The 25694-nt window shown below is 41.8% G+C and overlaps 1 protein-coding gene across 1 annotated transcript in view; it reads right to left on the bottom strand.

Moving 5' to 3' along the window:
• Nucleotides 1–557: 557 nt before the first annotated feature.
• fut8a (fucosyltransferase 8a (alpha (1,6) fucosyltransferase)) overlaps nt 558–25694 on the bottom strand; it is a 69023-nt gene continuing 43886 nt past the window's right edge. Inside the window, exons 3-10 of the mRNA XM_007244663.4 lie at nt 16488–16603; nt 14963–15125; nt 13487–13601; nt 12229–12466; nt 7110–7356; nt 6338–6514; nt 5396–5546; nt 558–3804 (exon numbers count right to left, since the gene is read on the bottom strand). Of these exons, the coding sequence (XP_007244725.3) occupies nt 3472–3804; nt 5396–5546; nt 6338–6514; nt 7110–7356; nt 12229–12466; nt 13487–13601; nt 14963–15125; nt 16488–16603 (1540 nt within the window). The 3' untranslated portion in view covers nt 558–3471. The remainder of the gene's footprint in view (nt 3805–5395; nt 5547–6337; nt 6515–7109; nt 7357–12228; nt 12467–13486; nt 13602–14962; nt 15126–16487; nt 16604–25694) is intronic.

Below are 25694 nucleotides of genomic sequence, written 5' to 3'. Positions count from 1 at the left end.
AGCAACCCCTGTGTGGCCGTTTGGAAGGAAGCATTCTGTAAGAATTGTCCTGTGGGTGGTATCCGATAGGAAGCATCCTGTAGGAAGTGTCCTGTGGGAACGTTCGGTATTAAGCTTCCTGTAGAAAGAGTTCTGTGGGAAGCGTCCTGTAAGAACTGACCTATGGGCAGTCTTTGGGAAATCCCTACTAAGTTAAAACTCTGCTTTACATTTGTTCATAAACCGCTTTTACAAACCTGAATAGACAGAAGTCAGGAACTTTAGGTCCTATCAAAATGTGTGATTATTTACAGAATGTGAATTTGAGGAAAGAAGTCAAAATTAGTGTAAATCTAAAAATATGGCCGCTACTAGCCAACCAGTTTCAGCACTGATCCTCATTCTGCTAAATGTATTTGAACCCGCAGATTGCCGCTTTCGACTATAATTACATTTTAACCGTTTAAAAAAAAAAAGTATTTAACCACAATAGTAGTAACATCATTGTGTACACACACAATATACACACACACACAATATACACAATACATACACACACAAGAAATACAGAGGCCCACTCAAGTTTGGCTGATCAATTTTATTTGATCTGCTTATCAAAGACAATGCCCTGGCAAACATAAAATGTGAAATATTTTCTCATGAAAGACTAAAACCTGTTACAACAATATTCCATCTTTTATCACCATGACCGTTTTCCTTCCTTTTACCATCATAATCATCATCATCATTACTATTATCATAATCATTATTATTAATATTAGTATTTTATAAGTTTAAAACATCATTTCATGGATCATTTTCTTTTTTTAGTTTTTTTCTTTTAGAACTTAATATCATTAAAGCAACATTTTGAAAGAAAAAAATAAACAGGATGGAGAGATGAGGTGAATGGGACAGTGAGGAGCCGAGGGGACGGGAGCGTATCTCTCCGTAAGGCTCTGCAGTCACAACTCGGAACACTGTTCCATCAGACATCAGACGTTCTTCTGAGGCACCTGATTCACAACCATGCTACACACTCACGCACACTGAGTCCGGACTTTTCTGGGTCCTAAAAGAAAAAGTTGCGATAAGCTGAACTCCTTAGCACTCTAACCAACCAGAGCTTCACACCAATATTAAAGCAGGTAACCAGCCAGGTGCACAGATTTCAACTAAAAATCCAAAAAAAGGGGTTACAGAGAAGTAGCTCACTGTCATGACACTCCCTGACTGATTACTGTCTTTAGCGTAAATTGCTGGATTTCTCAGCAACTTCTGTTGAAGCATAAAGATGCTACAGTCCCTGGTGTTTGCACTATTCCTCTTCATCCACAGACATTGGCTGATCTTCTCCGCTGTATCCATAAGCTCTTTGCTACCCATCTGTGAAACTGTCCCCTGACTCCCATCTCTATGAGATCTCTGCTGTTGTTCTGGCTAAAAAAAACCTGCATTCCAGCTCCACTGAAACACCTTTTTACTTTCCATTCTCTGTCTTCTGCCTCCACTGCTAGGTTGGAGTACTGAAGCTTCTTCCACTTATAAGCTTCCTCAATGGCATCTTCCCAGGGTACTGTCAGCACAATAATATAATCAGGTTTGGAGGAATTGGACCAGACTAAGTGGTCTGGAGGAATTGGACCAGACTACGAGGTCTGGAGGAATTGGACCAGACTACGAGGTCTGGAGGAATTGGACCAGACTACGAGGTCTGGAGGAATTGGACCAGACTACGAGGTCTGGAGGAATTGGACCAGACTACGATGTCTGAAGGAATTGGACCAGATTATGAGGTCTGAAGGAAATGGACCAGACTACAAGATCTGGAGGAATTGGACCAGATTTGAGGTTTGGAGGAATTAGACCAGAACACAGGGTCTAGAGCAGGGGTTGACAATTAGTTTGGCCGCGAACCGGTGTTGTCAAGATTGCGGTCCAACACACTACCGATGCCCCGACGAGTGAATTGGGACACAGCCGGGGAAAAAGGCATTATGAGGAGATAGGGAGCCTGAGAACAGGCGGAAACTAAAGTCACACGGCACGCGACAGAGAGACAGGGGAGGTGTGTAAACTAAAGTTCGCCAGAGAAATATTTAAAAAATGTTCATTATCGCTCTTTATAGTTCAAACAACCTCATGGGCCAGATGTTTCACACTTGCGGGCCCTTGGTCTAGAGGAATTAGACCAGACTACAAGGTCTGGAGGAATTGGACCAGACTACGAGGTCTGAAGGAATTGGACCAGAGAATGAGGTATCGAGGAATTGGTCCAGAATGCAAGGTCTGGAAGAATTAGACCAGACTACGAGGTCTGGAAAAATTAGACCAGACTACAAAGTCTGGAGAAATTAGACAGCAGTTGTGTATCACAATAATCGGATCAGGACTTATAGTACACAGTATAAAAATATCAGTGTGTCTAGGCCCGTCACAACAAGGCAAGTAAACCAATCAACTGCCTAAGGGCCCGATCTGGCCTGGGGCCCCTAAGACAACAACTGGTTATGAATTATGAATTGAACAAACTGTGTGAGCGACCCTTTAAATTCTGTGATGGTCAATGCAGGATATTACAATGACACTGTTATCAGAATCCGCCTCAAGGGGGCTCCTCTCTAGTTGCTGACAGTAGGCAACTAGTGAGGGGCTGTATTAACAGGCAAGGCCCTACGCAGCATGTGGCATCAGTGTATAAGACGGTCCGGCTCCACACATACACATACACATACAAACACACATACATACACACATACATACACATACATACACATACATACACATACATATAAACACACTATGAAATTAAATGTAACAACTAAAAACATCTTAAAATTTTTAAAAGCACTGGATGGCAGAGGAAAATAAAAGCACTGGGTGGCGGAGGAGAGTGAGATGATGGCTTGGCCGACTGGAGTGTATGAACAGAGAACAGGAAAAGGAGTGAGAAGAAGGGGTGGAATGGTCAGTCTTCACACAGGAAGAGGAAACAAAGTCTGAAGAGTTGGAATTCCTCGGTTTAAAGCAGTCTGGAGCGCTTCTCCTGATTTTTCATCTCTTTTTTTTATCTTTGAAATTTAATTAAATAAAGAAATGCAGTTCCCTTCATGTCGCCGGACGTTCGGGGGGAAGGGGGGCGGGGCTGTACCTGCAGTGGCGCGTTTGTTGTTCATGTTCTTCTTTCGTTCTTAAGGAGTTTCCTTTATACAACCCTGATTGCCACTTAACGACAAGTGGGACAGTATAGGGACATCAGGTCCAGAAACCAGGGTTAGAAACGGGTCCAAAACCCTGTCAAGTAAGTCCCACAACTCCCCCCCTCTCCTTACACACTCTCACACACTCTCACACACTCTCACACACTCTCACACACTCTCACACACAGTGCATTTCTATCCAGGAGGTCCAGGCTTCACTACTGTATCCAGTTTAGTAGAACATATTCCCCACAGTCTCTCTCTCTCTCTCTCTCTTGCTCGTCCACTCGTTCTACTGTTTATTAAGCAGTTTGTCGGCCTCCGGGTACGTGGGGTACTTCACCATCTCGATCTTCTCCTTGACCTTGTACGAGGGGTACAGGCCGGTGCGGCCGCTCTTGCGGTTGATGCCCTTGGAGTATCCGTCCCAGTGGTTCCCGGCCACGCCGATCACGTCTCCCGGCTCCAGCGGGATCTCTTCGTTGGTGCGTGGCTGGTGAGGGTAGATTGCAATCTGGTTGTGGGCGTTTTGACCCCCAAAGTAGTAGATGTCGTCCAGCGAGTGGAAGTAAGAGGAAGCGTCCGGGTGCAGCGTCTGCATAATCTCGTAGGCCACGCGACAGACCTGTCGGTACAGGATAAGAAGAGAAACGGGAGTCAATGGACGCCTCACAGAAAACAATGGATTTTTATTGGCACCGGTGTACTGTGGTTACAGCTATGGCTGCAACTATCTGCTTACTGTGGGCGTGGCTTCATGTGGGCGTAGCTTCTAGTTTCTCTATCACTTCATTAAAACAAAAGAAGTAGTGTAGGATTTAAATGTGCAGAAGATGTTTAAATGTGAGATGTTGTGATATTTAATGAGTAAACAGTCGAGGAACCGTCCATAAAATCCCAATCATCAGGATTACAAGCAATGGCCAAAGCATTAGACACAATTACAGACTACAGTATTTTTCACGCTATAAGGTGAACGCTAAATCTTTTAATTTTCCCAAAAATCATCAGTGCGCCTTTTTATTCAGTGTCTTTTAATCCAGTGCACCTTTTATGTGTGAATTTTACCAGTCAGGTTGTAAGGAGCAGTAAAGTGCAGCGTTTTACAAAAGTTTCAGTTTAATTTCTCCAGGAGTATTAGCATTAGCTGCTAACAGCGCTGAGCGCTAGCTCTTTTGCCGTTCAGACGTGAGTATTATCGGCCTGTAGTCTGCTGCTTTCCCCGGCTAGCATTGCTGGAGCAGCATTAGCACTAGCCACTAACCACAGCGCTAGCTCTTTTGCTGTTTAGAGGCAAAGTATATCGGACTGTAGCCTGTGTGTTTACACTGTTAAAACAAGCTACGTGGGACGAACCGCTAGCTAATATCCCTGGCTTTCCGGAACACTCAGTGTTCCTCAGTGTAGCTCTGTCGAGTGGCATTAGCTGCTAACCACTAGCAGTTAGCTGCTAATGCTATTGCAAATCTAAGCTTACTGTAAATAAACTTTACAGTTTTACCCAAATAAACAGTTTTCAGGAGAGAAATCTGTGTAGAATAACATCCAGTGCTGTCTGACTTTTTTTAAGAATTACAGTTTTGTTTAGTTAACTTAGCAAGACCTCTGAATTAAAAGGAAACCATGGCAACAACCCTCTTCCTACCACTAGTTACTTATGTCGCATGAAATGCGCCTTATAATCCAGTGCGCCTTATGTATCAAAATAGACCGGAAAATAGACGTTTCTTGATAGTGCGCCTTATAATCTTATAATGTGCCTTATAGTGCGAAAATACAGTATATAAATTTAATGGTTTGAAACCATGGGGCAGCACCACAGTTTACTTAACAGCCAAATGTGACTGTCCCACTCGAACTTGACTCCACTTCAATTAACTATCCACATGCAAAACCTTAAATAGGAACAGGACGTATTCAAAGAAACTAAATATGGTAACAAATGAGTTTATTCACTCAGTGAACACTCAACTCAGCCTGTGTCTTCAAAAGTGCTTAAACACAACAGATTACCTGTTTACTCTGTAAATATCACAACATCTTACATTTAAGCACCTTCTGCACATTTAAATTCCACGCTCAGCTGTTTCTATCTTTTGAAAAAGAAAAAAAAAAAAAGGTAGAAATAAAAATAGGTAGGAAAAGGAGCCACTGACTACCTGTCAGGACAATGGTCAGTGTGTATAGAGTTCGGAAAGTGAAGTGTATGAGAGTACCTGGGAGGAAAAGGTGCAGACCAGGAAGTTGGTCTGAGACAGGAAGTGGATGTCTAAGATGACGCCTCGCAGTGAGTTCTCAGTGTAGCGGTTGTGTAGACCGGCCGACCACGAGATGGAGTTATCACTGATGAATTCATAATCTGGGTACCTGAAAAGAAACACACATTTTTAAAGAAAGAGCAAATACAATTCTATTAATTATTATTATATCTACACTGCATGTAGATATAGGTCACGATTTGCAGTGAGTAGTTACGGGCCTCCCATTGGATAATTAATTACAGCATGCATGATTATATTTCAGCTGCAACAAGTTATTTAACCCTGAATGATGCAGTGAGTAGCTTCTTATTTGTTAAACAACCAGGTGGGTAGACAGTATGATCCTGTTTGAGAACATCATCTTTCAGGAAGGAATTTGGTCTGAAAAAATGATGAATGATTGTGATCGGCGATCACTTAAAGGTTTGGTGAAATCAAATCATAATAAAAAAACAGCACTAGAATTCAGGGAAATGTTTAATAGTGAAAGTAAGAGCTTTTCCGCACAGTGCAGTGAATGGAACTATAAAGGAAAGCTAAAACTGATTTAACCAAATAGTGTGTGGTAAATTTCACTGGAAACAAAAAGATTTTGGCTGGTTTTCTGAGCTGGATTACTTGCTAACATTTGGTGACAACACTGCACAGGCTCAGGCTTGCTGTTTGAACCTGAGCTAGGACAGTTGTGGGTTAACAACAACAACATGCTAACAGCCAGACTCAGTAGACTCAGTAGAGATCTGTGATGCTAACAAACAGGTCTGGCCTCAGCAGGGTCAGCATCTGCTTATAATTTTAACATAAACATAATATAATATTAAGTGCTTTATTAAAATATTTTGGGTTGCTGAAAATTTGGTGCATCCCTAGAAAATACAAAAACACACACACACTTACTTGGACTTAGCCTCGTGCAGTAGCGAGGGGTCGTCTGTGGCCAGGTACACTCGCTTCTTGTCGATGTGCATGCGGCGCGCCAGGCTCTGGAACTCGTCCTCCACGTGCAACATGTACTCCTCTATGGGGTGAAAAGCCGCCTCTGTGCCCACCTTATCAGTCCTCCTGACGTGCACCCTGCAGAGGGCACAAGCACACACTTAGCTGGAGCGGGAACCAGCGCAGGAGCACAGCCCGTTGGCACTGTACGTGGTGACGTATACACTCTGTGTATTAGTGTATCAGTATAATCCCCATTAATATAAACTCTCCTTTCACTAATTATAATCCCGACACTAGGAGGTTGCCTCCAATCGGTGCAGCATCACTAGGCAGCATTACAGTGTGTTCAGAGGAAAGCACCGGATCTCCAGCTCTGATACATTAGCCAACAGATGCCTGTACCAAACAGCATTACAATGGAATTAATGCTCTTTCTCGGACTCTGGCTGCTGATGGAAAAGCCGCGTGTTTTACTGTACTCTCTCTCGGAATTTGGCTGCTGATGGAGAAGCAGCATGCCCTACTGTACTGTCTCTCAGACTCTGGCTGCTGATGGAAAAGCAGCATGACCTAATGTATTTTCTCAGAGCAGCAGCATGATCTATAGTACTCTCTCTCGGACTCCGGCTGCTGATCGAGAAGCTGGACCATTACCAATTGAATTCTAAGCCAAGCCACTGCAATTTAACCTCAGGTCAGTTAGTATGAATATGAGTGTGCTTTTTCTTACCCTATTATAGGATGTTTGAAGCCTAGCTTGGCGGTGGCCTCCTGCATCTCTTTCTCCAGCCATGCCTGCGGGCGATTCAGGTATTTGACGAACTGGGAGACCCACCAGACTGAGGGGTCTCCGTGCAGACGCTGCAGACGCTCGGCCAGGTCCTCCGGGACGGCCAGCGGTAGGTAGGGGGGGCGGGGGTGAAGGCTGTCCACAATAGGCAACTCAACCACCTGAACATCCCGATCATTGGCTTCACCTAAACCAACACACACACACAGACACATACACATAAAAAAAATAAAAAGAAGGAAGTGTGGGACTGTAAAGCTATTCCGGCTGTGTTTTGAGGTCACTGCTTTTATGTGTAGAAGGCGTTCTTCTCTCCTTCCCCACGGCTCCTCCGCTCAGCCTGGTTTCACTCCAGAACCGGCGCCTCCCCACAGGAAACCGGAGGTTAAAGAGACAAAATCTCTCCAACAGAACTGCTGGAAAGCTATGCTGTGTATATAACACTACATATCGGTTCTAGATTCCTGCTGTATTTAGGTTCCATAGCAGAAGCAGAACCAGTTCTACACCTCATTAGTGTATTGGCGATAGGTTGTGCATCATGATACTGCGGTTACAAATGAATAAATCACAATATATACCGATACTGTAAGCAAAGCAGCTGCTAATGATAATTAGTGTGATTGCAGTAATGCAATCACAGTATTGTTCTTCTTAAGTCTTATTCTTCTTCTTCTTCTTATTATTCCACCTGTTTTTTGTCCGGTTAACTAGTGCCGCAGTTTTCGAAATATCGACTTCGTTCAAAAGAGAAAACGTGCGTCCTTATCGGGAATGGTGGGCTTGTATACAGCTTTCCGATCGGAATAACGTTTTTCGTAAAAACTTCGTAAGTACGCGTTTTTTTGCCCATTGAAAATGAATGGGCAGAACTTTGCACGCCCGTGGACATCGCAATTTTTAAAATACGAAGATGAAACCAATTGAGGACCTGTAGAACTTATTGAGCTCTTTCCGAAAATATGCGTTACGAAAAGTTACGACGTACGGATTTCGTACGATTGTCGTACGAAGTGGCCCCATTGGAATGAATGGGGCCATCGGAGGACGGCAGCTAGATCGAAGGACAGGTAGCTAGAACTCCAGTACTGTGAGTGTATGGAGCAGCTATGGGATAAAACAGCATTAGGTCAAAAGTTTGGACACCCCGGCCCCCCAGTACTGTGTGTAATGGAGCCACGGGTCAAAAGTTTGGACACCCCGGCCCCCCAGTACTGTGTGTAATGGAGCCACGGGTCAAAAGTTTGGACACCCCCGAACGGCCAGAGCAACCTAGCGTGCATAGCTGATTGATGTATTTGCACGTTGCGTAGCAACGTGCAAACACCATTTAATCTAATTTATGCATATACATCACCTAGGAACCACCTAGCAACACCTTAGCAACCACCTAGCAACCACCTAGCAACACCTTAGCAACCACCCCGGATACCATAGCAACACCTTAGCAACCGCCTAGCAACACCTTAGCAACCACCTAGCAAACACCTAGCAACACCTTAGCAACCACCACGGATACCATAGCAACACCTTAGCAACCGCCTAGCAACACCTTAGCAACCACCTAGCAACCACCTAGCAACACCTTAGCAACCACCCCGGATACCATAGCAACACCTTAGCAACCGCCTAGCAACACCCTAGCAACCACTTAGCAACCACCTAGCAACACCTTAGCAACCACCCCGGATACCATAGCAACACCTTAGCAACCACCTAGCAACACCCTAGCAACCACCTAGCAACACCTTAGCAACCACCCCGGATACCATAGCAACACCTTAGCAACCGCCTAGCAACACCCTAGCAACCACCTAGCAACACCTTAGCAACCACCCTGGATACCATAGCAACACCTTAGCAACCGCCTAGCAACACCTTAGCAAACACCTAGCAACACCTTAGCAACCACCCCGGATACCATAGCAACACCTTAGCAACCGCCTAGCAACACCTTAGCAACCACCTAGCAACCACCTAGCAACACCTTAGCAACCACCCCGGATACCATAGCAACACCTTAGCAACCGCCTAGCAACACCCTAGCAACCACCTAGCAACACCTTAGCAACCACCCCGGATACCATAGCAACACCTTAGCAACCGCCTAGCAACACCCTAGCAACCACCTAGCAACACCTTAGCAACCACCCCGGATACCATAGCAACACCTTAGCAACCGCCTAGCAACACCCTAGCAACCACCTAGCAACCACCTAGCAACACCTTAGCAACCACCCCGGATACCATAGCAACACCTTAGCAACCGCCTAGCAACACCTTAGCAACCACCTAGCAACCACCTAGCAACACCTTAGCAACCACCCCGGATACCATAGCAACACCTTAGCAACCGCCTAGCAACACCTTAGCAACCACCTAGCAACCACCTAGCAACACCTTAGCAACCACCCCAAATACCATAGCAACACCTTAGCAACCGCCTAGCAACACCTTAGCAACCACCTAGCAACCACCTAGCAACACCTTAGCAACCACCCCGGATACCATAGCAACACCTTAGCAACCGCCTAGCAACACCCTAGCAACCACTTAGCAACCGCCTAGCAACACCCTAGCAACCACCTAGCAACCACCTAGCAACACCTTAGCAACCACCCCGGATACCATAGGAACACCTTAGCAACCGCCTAGCAACACCCTAGCAACCACTTAGCAACCGCCTAGCAACACCCTAGCAACCACCTAGCAACACCTTAGCAACCACCTAGCAACATCTTAGCAACCACCCCGGATACCATAGCAACACCTTAGCAACACCTTAGCAGATACCAGCCAGCACTGCAATCACACTCGCAGTTTCTGCAGGAACTGCAATCTAGTTTAATATTATTATTATTAATTTGATACCCTACTCTATATGTAAATATAGTGAAGCTTCTTTGCACACCTCCCACTGGACTGATTATTTACAATATTTTGTAATCATTTTTTAATAATATTTTATAATTTTTTTATTAGAATTAGCCGCTAACCACGGCCATGCTAATGCATCCATGTTCAGAGGCGCGCATATTGGACTGTTTACCATGTTAAAACAAGCTACATGGATGTACCGCTAGCTAATATCACCCTGGCTTACCAGAACACTCAGGGTTCCTCAGTGTAGCTCGGTCAGGCGGAATTAACTGCTAACCCCGTTTAGCGTTAGAGGTTAGCTGCTAATGCTAATGCACCCAGCCTTAGTGGATATCTGGAAAACGAAGCTTTCTGTTTTAAAAAAAAAACAAAACAAAGGAAATAGGAAGCGCTTAGTAGATTAACATCCTGCACTCGTTTGACGTTAAAATATATATATTTTTAAGAATTACAGCTTTGTTTACTTAGCTTTACTTTAATTAAAAAGAAAACACCTCTGTTCTTTACTAGTGTCGCATAATGTGCTGTATAATTCGGTGCACCTTATATATGAAAATAGACCAAATAGTGCGCCTTTTAGTTAGAAAATTTAAATATTCGTATTTGTATTGATATAATGCAATGGTTTAAATCAAATTTTAGGAAACAAATCATATAAAAATCATATTATATTTATAAAATCTGAGTAAAGGAAAGTTTCCTGTATAGGAAAGTCAGCCTGTATAAGAACAAGCACTCAGTGGGCAATATTAAGGTCAGCAACAATGATTGATATCATGTTTAAATATCTGACATGACTAATCAATAATGTAATTATGGTGACGCTCCCACCAGGCACAGTATTGTACACCCATTTACCTTTGAATTATTATTATTATTTGCATCATAGAAGTCATGTGACCTTACCTTCTGTTCTGAGAACTGTGCTCTTCTTCTCCTTGAAAGAGCCTCCGCTAATTAATTTAATTGACTGATCTGATTTGGCCGGGGTTTCGCTGCGAGCCTCAGTAAGCCGTCCCGAAATAAGCTTCACTTTATCTCAACATCTTTACGGTCAGGTTTATCTTCTTCTCTTTTTCTATAAGAGCTGTAACTAATGATTATTACTGCAGTCTACTAATCGGTCCTTTGATTTACAGATTAATCAGCGATTATTTTTCTCATGCTTTCTGTGGGCGTGACCACAGTTTCAATGCACCCTGTTTGTTGTCCATAACATTAAAGCTCTGTCCGAGCCCAGAAGATATGGCATTACTGTGGAATGTGCTGATATTTAGTGAGTAAATACAGCACTGTTTGTACATCTGTTGTGTTTGGAAATATTTGGGAGTGTGAAATAAATGAGCTGCGTTCTGCATCCAGCACCTTGTATTTTGTAGTGCATATAAATTAAAAATGATTGATTAATCATCGATTACGTCAACAAATCTTTCCAGCCTTTAATACATTTTATATTCTATTTTCTTCCCAATTTACAAGGCTAATTACCCAACCCACTCATTAGGACTCCCCCTATCACTAGTGATGCCCCAACACACCAGGAGGGTGAAGGACACATGCCTCCTTCGATACATGTGAAGTCAGACTCCGCCTCTTTTTGAACTGCTGATGATGCTGATGCAGCATTGCTAAGTAGCATCAAAGAGCACTCGGAGGAAAGCGCAGCAACTCGGTTCTGATACATCAGCTCACAGACGCCTCGTGCTGAGTGACATCACCCTTTGGAGTGATGTGGGGAGAGAGCGCCATCTACCCACCCAGAGAGAACAAAGGCAACTGTGCTCTCTCAGGGCTCTGGCAGCTGTTTCGAACCGGCGATCTCCTGATCATAGTGGCAGCTATTTTTTTTTTCAAAACAGTGAGTTTTTTTTTTTTTTTTTAGCTAGAATTTATTTTTTTAGAAAACCTTCACCCTCATAAGAATGAATGTTTTGTTTTTAAACACTTGTTTTTTGACACTGCTCTATCAGCCATATTTTTGGACCTTAACATTTAACCAAAAGTAAACACCACAGCAACCACTCTTCAGACAGAAAGCGCTTAGCTACGATTTTAATTTTTCTACGTTATTAGCAACTTTTCCAAACCAATTTTAAGTTTGTTAGCGAAGTTTTCTCTTCTATTTTTAGTTTTTACAGCTCTATCAGCAGTGTGATGTGTATATGTGTGTGATACTGACCGGACCAGTGTCCGGTGGAGGCTCCGGTGCGGTCGGTGCAGGTTTCGCTGACGGGCTTGAAGACGGTCTCCCAGCCGCCGGTGGCGTAGCGCCAGTTCTGAGACTCCAGTATGAGCGTGCGCTGTGTGCCGTAGGCGATCATGAAGCAGTAGACCACATGGTGCAGCTGGCAGCCGTACCCACAGCCCTTATTGATGTTGCAGACCAGCTTCCGCGCCTTACTGCAGTCCGCCGGGTTCTGCAGGAAACATAGTGAAACTGTGAAATTCGTTCAGCCTGCAGAACAGTTTCCTGTTAATAAATAAATTAATAAATAAAACACACATTACTGTTCAATAAACACACCCGCCGGGTGACCCGGGCACCAGAGTTAATCAATCTCTACTTAACATCTCACAGCGGGGCGAATATGAGATTCTGGAGCTGTGATAAATGTACCGTATTAATATAATGATTAATAGAAAGGTAGAGCCCAAACTAAAGTGAACAGAACAGACGGACGGATGAGTAATTTCCATTTATGTTCATATTCCCAGTCTTAAAACCTTCTAGTGTCTATAAACACTAGGGTTCTATGAAAATTTCTGCAGAAGCATTGCCGACCAATGGGATTGACAATAAGTGGAGAGTGGGTGCGAGTAGGCAGAGTTTCAGTTCCAGCACCGAGACTGAAGCAGTATTAGCATTAGCCGCTAACCACGCTAAGCATTAGCTCCTTCTCCATTCAGAAGAGTGAGTGTTATCGGTGAGTATTATCCTGCTGCTAACCCCAGCTAGCACTGCTGGGACAGTATTAGCATTAGCCACTAACCAAACTAAGCGCTAGCACTTTCACCGTTCAGAGGTGACTAGCGCTAGAAGTTAGCTGCTAATGTTAATGCCGTGCCTTAAGTGGAAATCTGGAAATCTAAGCTTTCTGTGGAAAAAAAATGGATGCACTTTACTCACACAAATAAACAGTTTTCAGAAGTGAAATCTGTTTAGATTAACATCCAGCACTCGTTTTTCAGAATTACATAGTTAATTAATAGCTTAGTTTTGAAGTTCTCACCACTGCTGAATCAAAAGGAAAACATGGCGACACCCCTGTGCCTTACTATTGTCGCATAATGCGCCTCATAATTCATGATACAAAGATACAAACAGAGAACACAGAGGCCAAAATCTCTGGCAGAACAAATATAGAATATATTTTAATAAAATAATATACAGCAGGAACCGGTAACACAAGTGTTGCTCTAATAAGGCTGTGGGTTACCTGTAGGTATGTGATCCGGTTCTGCACCAGCTCCGAGAGCTCCTTCGCCTCCTTCTCTCTCCAGTCTCCAGCTCCGTCTGCCTGGCTCAGATGATACAGGTCTGTCATGATGGACCTGCGCATAAAGATAAGATTACAGTCAATGCAGAACATGTTCAACTACTGTAATAATTCATGTTACCTCACAGAGCTGGAGGAGGTCCATTTTTGAAGTTTTCTCTGACAGAACATAATTCTGTAGAATTCTCCTTTTAGCTGGTTTGATTTAGACCTTTCTAGACTTATCAGTTTGGGTCCGAGCCAAAATAGAAGGTGTAAAAGGTGGAGAAAACCATGGTCCAGACCAAAGAACCAACCTTTGGTCCGACCAAAAAGAGGTGGGTGTTCTCGGTCCAGATGAAGTAAACCATGATCTGCTTCATTTGCAGTGTGAAAGTTCAAATTCGAGCAATTTCAAACCAATAACAGAAATTATCTTTACCTATTAAACAATAGAAGTGGTAGAAAGAAGAGGTGTTGTGCTGAAATCTGCCTCCCCTTGGGGATGCACAGTAGTATGAGTACAACAGATTATGGTGCTGGTGATTCTGTATCTACTGTAACTGTAGATTCACCTTTATTTATAAGCACAAATAAAGGAAATTTAAGGGGAATCTGGTACACTTGTTCTGCTGTGTGACAAACCTGCACTCGAAGAATAGAGACACATTCAGGCAGGGAGCAGAATTTAGCACAACACCTGGAAAGACAACTCGCCAACTTGACAGCTGACAACAAATCATTCTAGAAGTCAATTAATTTGAAATTTTGCTCCACCTAAAGGAGACACATCTTAGCGTTTCTTTAATATGTCTATGAGAACTGCAGCTCTGTTTGATGTACAATGAGACGCCTTTATCCTGTGTGAGCATCCGTACGTTCGCATCGCGTCAAGATAACATGACAGCACCCTTGTTTGCTCCGATTTAGGCATCCTGGGTAGTGGCGGGCACTCTATGCATTTTTTTTTATACACTGTTAGCGGTACTAAAAGAATGACTTTTGGTATGATTTATTGTTGATTTATGATTTATTGACGTGTTTTATGTTTTCAGTATGTGATTGGCTGAGAGAAAAAGGAGACAAAAGGCGAAATTGGCCAAAAACAGACGGCTACACATTACACAAAACAATTTAAGACACACATCAAGCTTTGTTGAGACTCTGGTCTGGACTTTTAGGTGTGATGAAAGCTGTGTTGTAAGCTGTAATTATTGAATTTAGTGTATATACCTTATTACAGCACAGAAATAACAAACCAGCAGCACAGAACCAGAAGAGAAGAGTCACAGTGCAATTCTGAATGAATTCAAGTATCAAAAAACGGGAGCATTGTGGAGTTTCATATAATGCAGGTCTTTCAGTGTTGTGTTTAAAAAACATCTTGTGTTTGTGGGTGTGGAAGATTTTGGTGTGTGTGTGTATGTTTAAGGGTACCTCTGCTGGTGCCCCAGGTTATGCAGGAGGACGTCGATGTGTTTCTGCAGATCTCCGCTCTCCACATGCGCCAGCTTCTTCACCTCATTCCTCACAAAATACCACAGCTCCCGAACACCGTTCTCCGTCTTCCTCCTCAGCTCCTCCTGATTCTTCCCTGGCCCTACATACACATACATTATAAACACACAGAGACACTGCTTAGACCAAGGTAATTTTATAGTAATTACTGCATGCGTTTCAGCTGGAATCACGTTATTAAACTGATGCAGGGAGTAGCTTCTCATTTATTAAACAACAACATGGAAAACTCATCCTGTGGCCATGAAAACGGTCAAATTATTGGCATGCACCAATCAGAGAAAACCTTTAAGTAGATTAAACTACTAAAAGCTCTAAAATCAGGTTAAGAACTGTCTAAGATATTATTACAGTGGAGGAACAGTGGGGGAACATCGTCTTCCAGGAAGGAAGCACTAGCTCTCAGGAATATGTTTAATAGTGAAAGTAAGAGCTTTTCCACACGAATAATGCAGCGAAGGGAACTTGAGTAATTAGGTCTTAACGGCTGTGTAGCTTTAAGAAAAGCACTTATTGGTCTAACCAGCAAAAACGGCTTCAGTTTGCTAGGAAGCCTAAAGACTGGACTCTGAAACAATGGAAGAAGGTCATGTGAAGATTTGATGAGTCCAGATTTACCCTGTTCCAGAGAGATGGAGCATTAGAATAAGAAGAGAGGCGGCTGAAATGGTTACACATCATGCCTAGTGCTACTGTACAAGCCTGTGGGGGCGGGGCTATGATCTGGGGTTGCTGCAGTTGGTCAGGTCTAGGTTCAGCAACAGTATCTGCCCAAAGAATGAGGTCAGCTGACAACCTGAATATACTGAATATAGACCAGGTTATTCCATCAGTGGATTCATTCTTCTCTGAAGGAACGGGAATATTCCAAGATAATAATGCCACAATTCATGGGGGTCATATTGTAAAAGAGTGCAGGGTACAGGAAGCATGAGATCATCATCTTCACACGTTGATTGTACACTATGAACCCCATACAGAATCACACAGTATAGCATTACACCTATAATGGTGCAGACATTTATCATATTTTACTATTCTGTGATAGGTGGGGCTTACTGTACTCCACACAGTATAACAATAACACACTAAATATCATGCTGCACTATTACTCTAACAACGAGAAATCAATACCTGTGTGTGTGTGTGTGTTTGTGTGTGTGTGTGTGTGTGTTTGTGTGTGTGTGTGTGTGTGTTTGTGTGTGTGTGTGTGTGTGTGTGTTTGTGTGTGTGTGTGTGTGTGTTTGTGTGTGTGTGTGGCTAGGTGTCAGTGTCACGGTGAGTAAACCAATCCCTTGTGAACTGTACATCACTGTGACCCCTCCCACACACACACACCTTCCTCTGTCACAACACAATGAAAGCCTTAGAGACAAAAAAGTGTGCATGAGTGTGCATAGTGTGGGTGTGTGTGTGTGTGTGTGTGTGTGTGTAAAACTCTCACCGTCAGCAGGCAGGCTGCGGTAGGAGTTGATCTGCTCCTTGGCTCGGATCAGCTGCTCCTCCAGACTACGCAGCTTCCCTACAGCTCCAACACCTTCTACCTGACCATCCGGCAACCTGAAAGAGAGAGAGAGAGAGAGAGAAAGAGAGAGAAGGGGGTGAGAGTGTGTTTGTGTGTGTGAGACAGAGAGAAAGTTTGTGTGTGTGTGAGAGTGAGTGTGTGTATGAGTATGTGTGCGTGTGTGAGTGAGTGTGTGTGAGCATAAGAGTGTAAGTGTGAGAGTGTGTGTGTGTGGGTTTGTGTGAGTGTGTGTGTGTGAGAGAGAGAGTGTGTGTAAGAGTGAGTGTTTGTGTGAAAGTGTGTGTAACAGAGTTTGTGTTACAGAGAATGTGCGAGTTTGTGTAAGTATGTGTGTGTGAGTATGTTTGTATGAGTCTGTAAGAGTGACAGTGTGTGTGTTTGAGAGAGTGTGTGTGCGTGAGTGTGAGACAGAGTGTGTATGTGTGAGACAGTGTGTATGTGTGAGAGTGTGTGTGTGGGGACAGCTAGGTCAAGGTGAATGGTAGTTGGCTGATTTCCCAGAGGGCTGTGCTTCTTGCTGTTTAATGCAGTGATCAGTTGTGGCGTCGGCCATGAGCAATTCATTTGTTGGCAAGGGCTATTTATCACACACACACACGAAGTGAAGTGTAGTACTGGTTAGTAGTGGTTCGGTGCAAATCAAGTAGCCGCTCCCATCTCAATCATTGACATTGGGATATCTCCTGTCGTAATTTTATATTGTGTTTATTTAATAAGAGCACATCCATGTAGCTTTGTGCGCATGTTGACTTCTTTTAGTTTTTATTTTGTTAAATTTAAACAATTCTTTGTTGCCATTTCTGACTCATAATAGTAGAATGTGTAAGACCAGCATGAATAAAGGCAGGATTCCCCTCTCCAGAGCGCATTACTCAACCCATACAGTGAGTAGCTATTAGCACAGCAACACAGCAGAGCTAACAAACACCACTAACCACACAAACCACGCAAACGCTGCAGATTAACTTTCCAAAATCTAAATAATATTTAATTTAAAGACATTAAATACGCACTAAAAACCTGCACAAATATTTATCTGAACAACGTTTTAAGGTTCTGTAATGAATTATGCTTTTTGACATGGAAATGTCCTTTAAAATTGTGAAACATCATTTTTACCATATCGCCCAGCCCTAATACATCTCTCTCTCTCTCTGTTTCTGTCTTCTCATTTCATTCTTGATCAACCAAGGATGACACGAACTATAATATTTCCACAACATCTGTCTCTATAACACAAACACACGCTCCCCCTTACCAGCGCACGCATGCAGCCGCCTGCAGCCAGGAGAGATGGGAATGTTTTGTTTACCATGACAAATGCAGTCTTCTCAAGAACGCATTTATGTCCCACCTTTCAGAGATAAGACCCCTCTCTCTCTCTCTCTCTCTCTCTCTCTCTTTCTCTGAAATGCACTTCAAACACATCTCAGAATGCAGCACAGGGTCTGTATGTAGAATGATAGTACTGTGAGTACTGAGCTGATCTGAGATCATCCACAATTAGCTGATCATTTTACACACACACTACACTACTGCAGGATACACACCTGTACTCATGCAACAAGAGACAGAATGTGTGTGTCTGTGTAAGAAATTAGCTTTATGCTGTCAATATTGATATTTTCTAAACATTTTTACACATGTACAGGTATTGTAATTTCACACCAGCTACACAGGTTAGCGTCTGTGTGGCAGACGTGGTACTAAAGTACCTTTTAAAACAAACTATATTTTTAAGTGCGGTTTTAAAAGACAGTACTTTTACTCAAATACATTTACATGTTAAAAATTTACATTTGCTCAGTTAGCATTAGCACCAACTCTGGAGGGTTGTTGACCACCAGACACCACCCTTCACTGAACACCACAGGGTTCTTGCACCACTTTAAAAGTCAATTTTTTTTTATAATTTTATTTCTAATTTTTCCCATTTTCTCCCCAATTTACTCGGCCAATTACCCAACCCACTCATTAGGACTCCCCCTATCACTAGTGATGCCCCAACACACCAGGAGGGTGAAGACTAACACATGCTTCCTCTGATACATGTGAAGCCAGCCAACGCTTCTTTTCGAGCTGCTGCTGATGCAGCATTGCTGAGCAGCCAGTGCGCTTGGAGGAAAGCACAGCGGCTCGGCTCCGGTACATCAGCTCACAGATGCCCTGTGCTGCAGACATCACCCTAGGAGTGATGTGGGGAGAGAGCGCCATCTACCCACCCAGAGGGAGCAGGGCCAATTTTGCTCCCTCTAACGCTGGCAGCTTGATGGGGGTTCGAACCTGCGACCTCCCGCTCATAGTGGCAGCGCCTTAGACCGCTGGACCACTCGGCGCCCTTAAAAGTCAAATTTAAAGCTTTTTAAGACCTCGATAAATATAATTTAAGACCCTACTTCTACTTCTAAGTCAGTATGTTAGTTAGCTCACCGCTAACCTAAGTTCTCTTCCAGGTAGCTTAGCTAACTCGCCTGTAAGGTCAGTATGTTAGTTAGCTCACCGCTAACCTTAGTTCTCTTCCCGTTAGCTTAGGTAGCTCACCGCTAATGTTAGCTTGCTAGGTAACTAGTTAGTTCTTTTTTTTCCCCCCAGATTAGATGTTCTCGGTGGGCCACTGTGTTTTCCCACCGGCATTAAATGCACCATTTGAAAATGTAATACCTACAGCAAATTCCCAGTAAATTTAAGACAATTTAAGACCTTAATTACCAGGAGTTTAATTTAAGACTTTTTAAGGACCCACGGGAACCCTGACCAACGGCTCTGCCATGGAAACTGTGAAGAACACCAAGTTTCTCTGTGTTCAGGGCTGCAACTAATGATTATTTTGGTAGTCGACTAATCTGATGATTATTTTTTTCGATTAGTTACGTTTATTTCAGCCATGTCTTCCATCTTTTAAAACAATAGAAACAGCTGTACATGAGATTTTAAAGGCATTCAAATGTATGGATATTGTTGATATTTAGTGAGTAAATATGTGATCTGTTGTGTTTGGGCACTTTTGGAGACACAGACCAAGTTGAGGGTAACCTGTGTAAGTGAGACATTTACCCATTTCCCATTGGGCTTCTGTAGTCAATAAATAAATATTATCGACAATGTCAATAATACTGACTAATCGTTGCAGCCCTAGTTCACATTGCTCACCAGGTCCCTTAACACCAGCACCATAACCAAGAAAGCCCAGCAGTGCCTCTACTTCCTCCCATCCTCACCATGTTCTACATAGAGAGAGGGGATCATTGGGTCTTTCTGCCCTCCATCACAGACATCTACACCTCTCGCTGCATCCACAAAGCCACCAGGACGGTGGACAACCCCACCCACCCCTTGCACACTATGATGCCGTCTGCAGAGTCCAGTCTTTTTGCTCTCTAGCAAACTGAAGCTGTTTTTGCTGGTTAGCCTCAAGTTCCTAAAACTGATTAGTCTCACTGACTGCATTGTTCATGTGGGGAAAGCTCTTACTTTCACTATTAAACATTTCCCTGAGTTCTACTGTTGTTTTTCTGCGGTTTGATTTGACCAAACGTACAAGTGACTGCTGATCACAATCACAATCATTCATTAATAATGGGACAGTTCTTAATCCGAGTTTAGTAGTTTCAGTAGTTTCTAAATCTCCTTAGATGTTTTCTCTGCTAGATGCATGCCAATAATTTCACTCTTCTAAAACTGATGAACAAATGAGAAGCTACTCACTGCATCAGTTAGGGTTAAATAACTCGAGAGGCTCTGACCTATTTATATTAAATACAGCTGTTGACCTTTTTTTCTGACAGGCAGTGTGTATATATATATATATATATATATATCTGTACAGATAATGCAGTTGCAGTGTAAATAATATATACAGTGTATCATTTCAGCTCATTAGTCTAAGGTTAATCTTACAGTAACAGGGTGGAGGTGTTTCTATAAAGCCTAAAATTACCATTATTAGAGACGGGTCACGCAGGGCGTGTGTGTGTAAGTGAGAAGCTCTATTACACAGTTTTACATCAGAAGAACAGAACTGGGGGGGTCAGACTCAGACAATGGAACAGTGTCAGTTCAGGAATGGTAAAGAAGCTCTGTGGGAATTGGGCCTGCTGTAAAATTTACCAAGCTACACTGCTGCTACTATAAAATTATAAAAACTATTAAGAATAGTTATTATTTTGTAGTTGACAAATTTTAATAATCTACATTGTTCATTATATAAACTAACCTAATATACAGACTCTCAGAAACAATTAGGCTAAACACTGGTATTAAAGAAATATATATATATATATATATATATATATATATATATATATATATATATATATATAAAATAAAGAGATCACTTCATTTTCTGAATCAGTTTCTCTGATTTTGCTATTTATAGGTATATATTTGAGTAAAATGAAAATTGCTGTTTTATTCTATAAACTATGACCAACATTTCTCCCAAATTCCAAATAATAATATGGTCATTAAGAGCATTTATTTGCAGAAAATGAGAAATGGCTGAAATAACCAAAAAGATGCAGAGCTTTCAGACTTCAAACAATGCAAAGAAAACAAGTTCATATTTATACAGTTTTATAAGTTCAGAAATCAATATTTGGTGGAATAACCTGGTTTTTAATCACAGTTTTTATGCATCTTGGCATGTTCTCCTCCACCAGTCTTACACACTGCTTTTGATAACTTTATGCCTGCACTCCTGGTGCAAAAAGTCAAGCAGTTCAGTTTGGTTTGATGGCTTGTGATCATCCATCTCCTATTTGATTATATTCTAGAGGTTTTCAATTTGGTAAAAAAACAAAAAAAACTGATTACTTTTAGGTCTTTTGTTCCAGAGCTGGATATATATATATATATAGTCCTGATGGGCTGAGAGTCGTAGTATCTGAGAGAGAGAGTTTTATAAGCTGGTAATTACACTTTAATGTTTTTATACTGAACAGTCCAGCCAAATAAAAGTCTAGCCCTTGGCCTGTAGCTAATTAGTCACGTTCAGGTGCCACTAATAAACTCCCTGAGCATTAAAACCTCACCGTGCCCAGCAGCGCACTCTTTCAGGCACAGGACATTACTCACTTGGCACAGGTTGAGCCGGCTGCAGTCATTGGTTGCCTGAGCAATTGTTAAAAAAAAAAGAAAAAAAAAAGAGTGACAGTAACAGACACTGCAAACTCATCACCCCTCATCATTAACTAATGCTGTCAAACCAACAGTAACATATAAAGATATGTACATCGATCTATATCTGGGATACCCATGCTAACACTCAAGAGTCAAAATTTAATGAGAAATTTATGAGAATTCTAGAAGTCTGGAACTGATGTGAATGCCTTTTTTATTGAATCTTAAACATTTTCAAAATGAAAGTCAAAATCTCCTACTACAATCACTTCAAAACTAATTTTACGTAAGGCCCTGTTGGTATTTAGATATTAATGAAAAAAAAAATGCGGACTAATTATATTAATATAAAATAGTTTAAAAGAAGTAAAATTATCATAGTGTTAATGATTGATATCTAAGGTATTTCTAAAAAGAATGAAGGCCCCCTCAGGTTGTGTATATGTGAGTATCATCAGCCTGTTGCCTGCTGCTAACCCTAGCTAGCGCTGCTGGAGCAGCATTAGCATTACCCGCTAACCACGTTTAGCTAACCACGACTTAACGTTCAGAGGCAAGTGCGTGTTTGAATTTAAAATATACCTGCTGAATGGGAAGGAAAACATGCCGACACCCCTGTTCCTTACTAGTGTCACATAATGAGTCTTATAATCAGCCTTATGTATGAAAATAGACCAAAAAATAGACATTTATTTAAAGAGCGCCTTATAATCTGTGGCAACTGAAAAACGCAGATTAATGCTTTGAATTAGTTGCTGTTTTTAATTTAAGTTAACTTATGAAATACATGCTTAAACTTACAATATTATGTAATGATTTATATGCATCTATTGTTACCTTTTCTCTGAAGGGTTAGAAGGGCCTCACTGCACACCACTGGAATATAGTGGTATCTGAACTGTCAGCAGCTTGTTATTTGTACTAAAACTGTTAAACGTTGGGTTAATGTGACATCAATCTTCAAATCTAAACCAATTACACTTTTTCTGTGTTTTTAAGAATCAATTCTATACTGCAAGACAAAATCATGGTAACTCACAGCAGCAGAACTATATGTGTGAATGTATAAAGAGTGAGGATGGGTGTTGTCTTGTCTCTTATCTGGTGTGTTTACATGTTTTGGAGACACAAAGAAAGAGATAGATGGGTGTGTGAGATCATCTGTCATCTACTGTCATCTATCCTCTCTTTCACACACACACTGATTTCCGATAGTTGACTAACAAACAATTTGATTGGGAAGCTATTTGTGGGCACAACAGTGAGTCTACAAAAGCTGCAACTAATGGTCATTTTGGTAATTCTGATTATTTTTTTAAATTGTCGATTAGTCTGCAAATTTTTCTGCCATAACCTTCAAACTGAGAGAGTGAGATCATCACCCCTCCCCCCCCTGTGTTTCTGTCCCAGCACTGTGTAGTGTGGTGCTGTTATGCATTAACCATCATCAGCACTGACACTTGGGGTTTTTATAATATGTACACGGTCTATTATAATGACTAATCGTTGCAGCTCTACTCCCAGCCCTAGTTCCAGCTCTATATGTATAAAACAGGGCTGTTAAAAGGCCTCAAAAAAAACCCTCATATACACACGCAGAGCCCGGCCCATCTGACCTGCGATGCTCCTCCAAAACAAAGCTTCCATTCATCCAAAAGCGCAACAGACATGATCATTAATGCACATCAACTGCAGGAGAAACGGCAGGTTGAACAGCTCCCCCTGTAGACAGCTACTGTAGTCTCCCCTCGGCGCTGTGGACATGCCCTGTGGCAGATGCCACTGCAGATACAACGCCCAAACAAATTCCCCAGGATAATGAGGCTTCCAGACGGCCAACATGTCAACAACAGGCCCCATTCACTTCACAGGGAATCAGGAAGCAGGAAGAATAAAATAAACAACAACATAACAGATGTTCACTATAAGGCTGAATTGATCAATCCACAGAACTGAATGTCAATTATACATGACACATATACCCCACAGTAGAGATGAGGGAAAATTTCGATCTTGATTCGGATATGAACGATTGGGAAGCGATTCACAAATGACAAAAAATCAATTCCGACCTGCCAAGTAGTAGCTACGCATTTTGCGTAATGGGTACGCATTTGATCTCCTAGCAGCTTGTATTATTGCATGTTCTAAAGTGTGTGGTGTGTGTATGTGTATAAGAGAGAGTGTGTTCACGGCCGCTTGTGCTGTCGCGCTGTTTATTGACATTGAATTGTGTCCTGTTAGCATGAACGCTATTCCAGCAAGCTATCATTAAACCATCCAGTACTTTCATTCACACTTCATTTTCCTCCAAACTGTTGAAACAGCATCACTGTGTTGCAAAACTCTCTCTCTCTCTCTGTCTCTCACACACTCACACCAAAAGATGATGGCATGTTTTCTCTTTCTAAGGTAGGTTAGAATAAGGATCTACACTTTATTTAGTTCATTTTCTCCATTAAATCTTCTCAGTAACTCTACACATTACAAAATTCTCATTTAACCCTTTAACAGGCGTGCTTTTTTGTTCATCTTCTGCCAGATATTACATGCCTGAATCTTGGGGATTTCTATTTAAGCATTAGATGAAAATGTTTCATGTTTGATAAGAAATGTTTCTGCAAATCCTAATTGTAATTGTAATAGAAACCATTATATATTAAGTAAATCTGCAATTTAAAAAATATAATAATGAATAAAAATCATACAATTGGTGTTTTCCTAAATTTCATTTTAAAATCAGTATTTTCTTTAATACACATTAAATATTTCATGTCTCCAAACCTTTTTGTTTTGTTATATTTTATATTTTCAAACATGCAGAATTTGGGTTTAATTCCCGTTTACTGATCTGAAATTATTAAGTGGAGCAGAGAAAGAAAAGGCAGCTTCTCAAAGTGTCCTGTAGGAGATTTCAGAGCCCTCAAAGTTTTCAGAATGTGAATAACCTATTTTACTGTAGAGAAAAGGGGGTTTGTATCATCTATACTTTGGTGTTAAATGAATAAAAAAATATACAAAGAGATAAACAAGATAGATAGATAAACAAACAGCATAATACTATATTATACTTTATACATATGCAGACCAGACACAGACCAGCCACAACATTAAAACCAGCTATGTATATACATTACACTGGTTAGCCATAAACAATATAATCTTGTAATCTTGTTTCTGCTTGTTTCACTGTAGCTTGTTTTAATATAGTGGCTCAAACCTGCCTAACTATTACCCAGTAATCCAACATTTATCCTGGAGTTTTGTATTAATCATTTGATGAATTGAAATAACTATGCTTTCGTGTGTTAGAGCCTAATAAAATGCAGGACTCATTACAAATCATTACAGATTATTTACTTTAAAAGTACCAAATAGTTACACAATGAGGAGAAATATATCCTGCATAGAAGAAAAATATTGATGATCGTTTTAAAACCACATCGCAGACTTTGAATTGTAATCAAACCCGAATCTTAAGGTGCCTATAGAGATTTCCACCACTATGCTACAGTAATCAATAGCTGCAGCCCTAGTTAACCCCAGTAGTTACAGGTCCACACCACTGCAGTTTACCCAGTTCACCACCATTTTCTCTTGTGGTCAAGTCCACTGGTCAGACTGGAACATAGGGGACGGCACTGTGCGGGACAGATGGCGGCTTGTTCAGTTTTAACAGGTTGAAGGCTGAGAGGCAGGCTGCCTGCTGCCCCAACAGACTGCCGCTGAAAAACAGCCAATTAAAAACACCTGAAACACAACACCCCCCTCCTGAGCCCTCCCACAGCTTCCACTCCTATCTGAAGAGAGGATTTCCCAAGATCAGGACTACAGCTTTCATCGTGTATCTATTAAACAAGATTACAGGGCTCAGAATCAGTGATTGATCAATGATTGGTTCATCATTTCCTAGATGAAAATGCAAATCTCTTTCCTCCCCCCACCTCCTTACCATACAGGCCTTAATTATCTTTTTTCTTTTTGATAAATGCACTCATATTGCTGAAA

Source organism: Astyanax mexicanus, chromosome 14 (assembly GCF_023375975.1).
Source record: "Astyanax mexicanus isolate ESR-SI-001 chromosome 14, AstMex3_surface, whole genome shotgun sequence".
Classification (NCBI taxonomy): Eukaryota; Metazoa; Chordata; class Actinopteri; order Characiformes; family Acestrorhamphidae; genus Astyanax; species Astyanax mexicanus.
The sequence above is the reverse complement of the archived record's forward strand: the minus strand, read 5'-3'. Positions and strand labels throughout refer to the sequence as shown.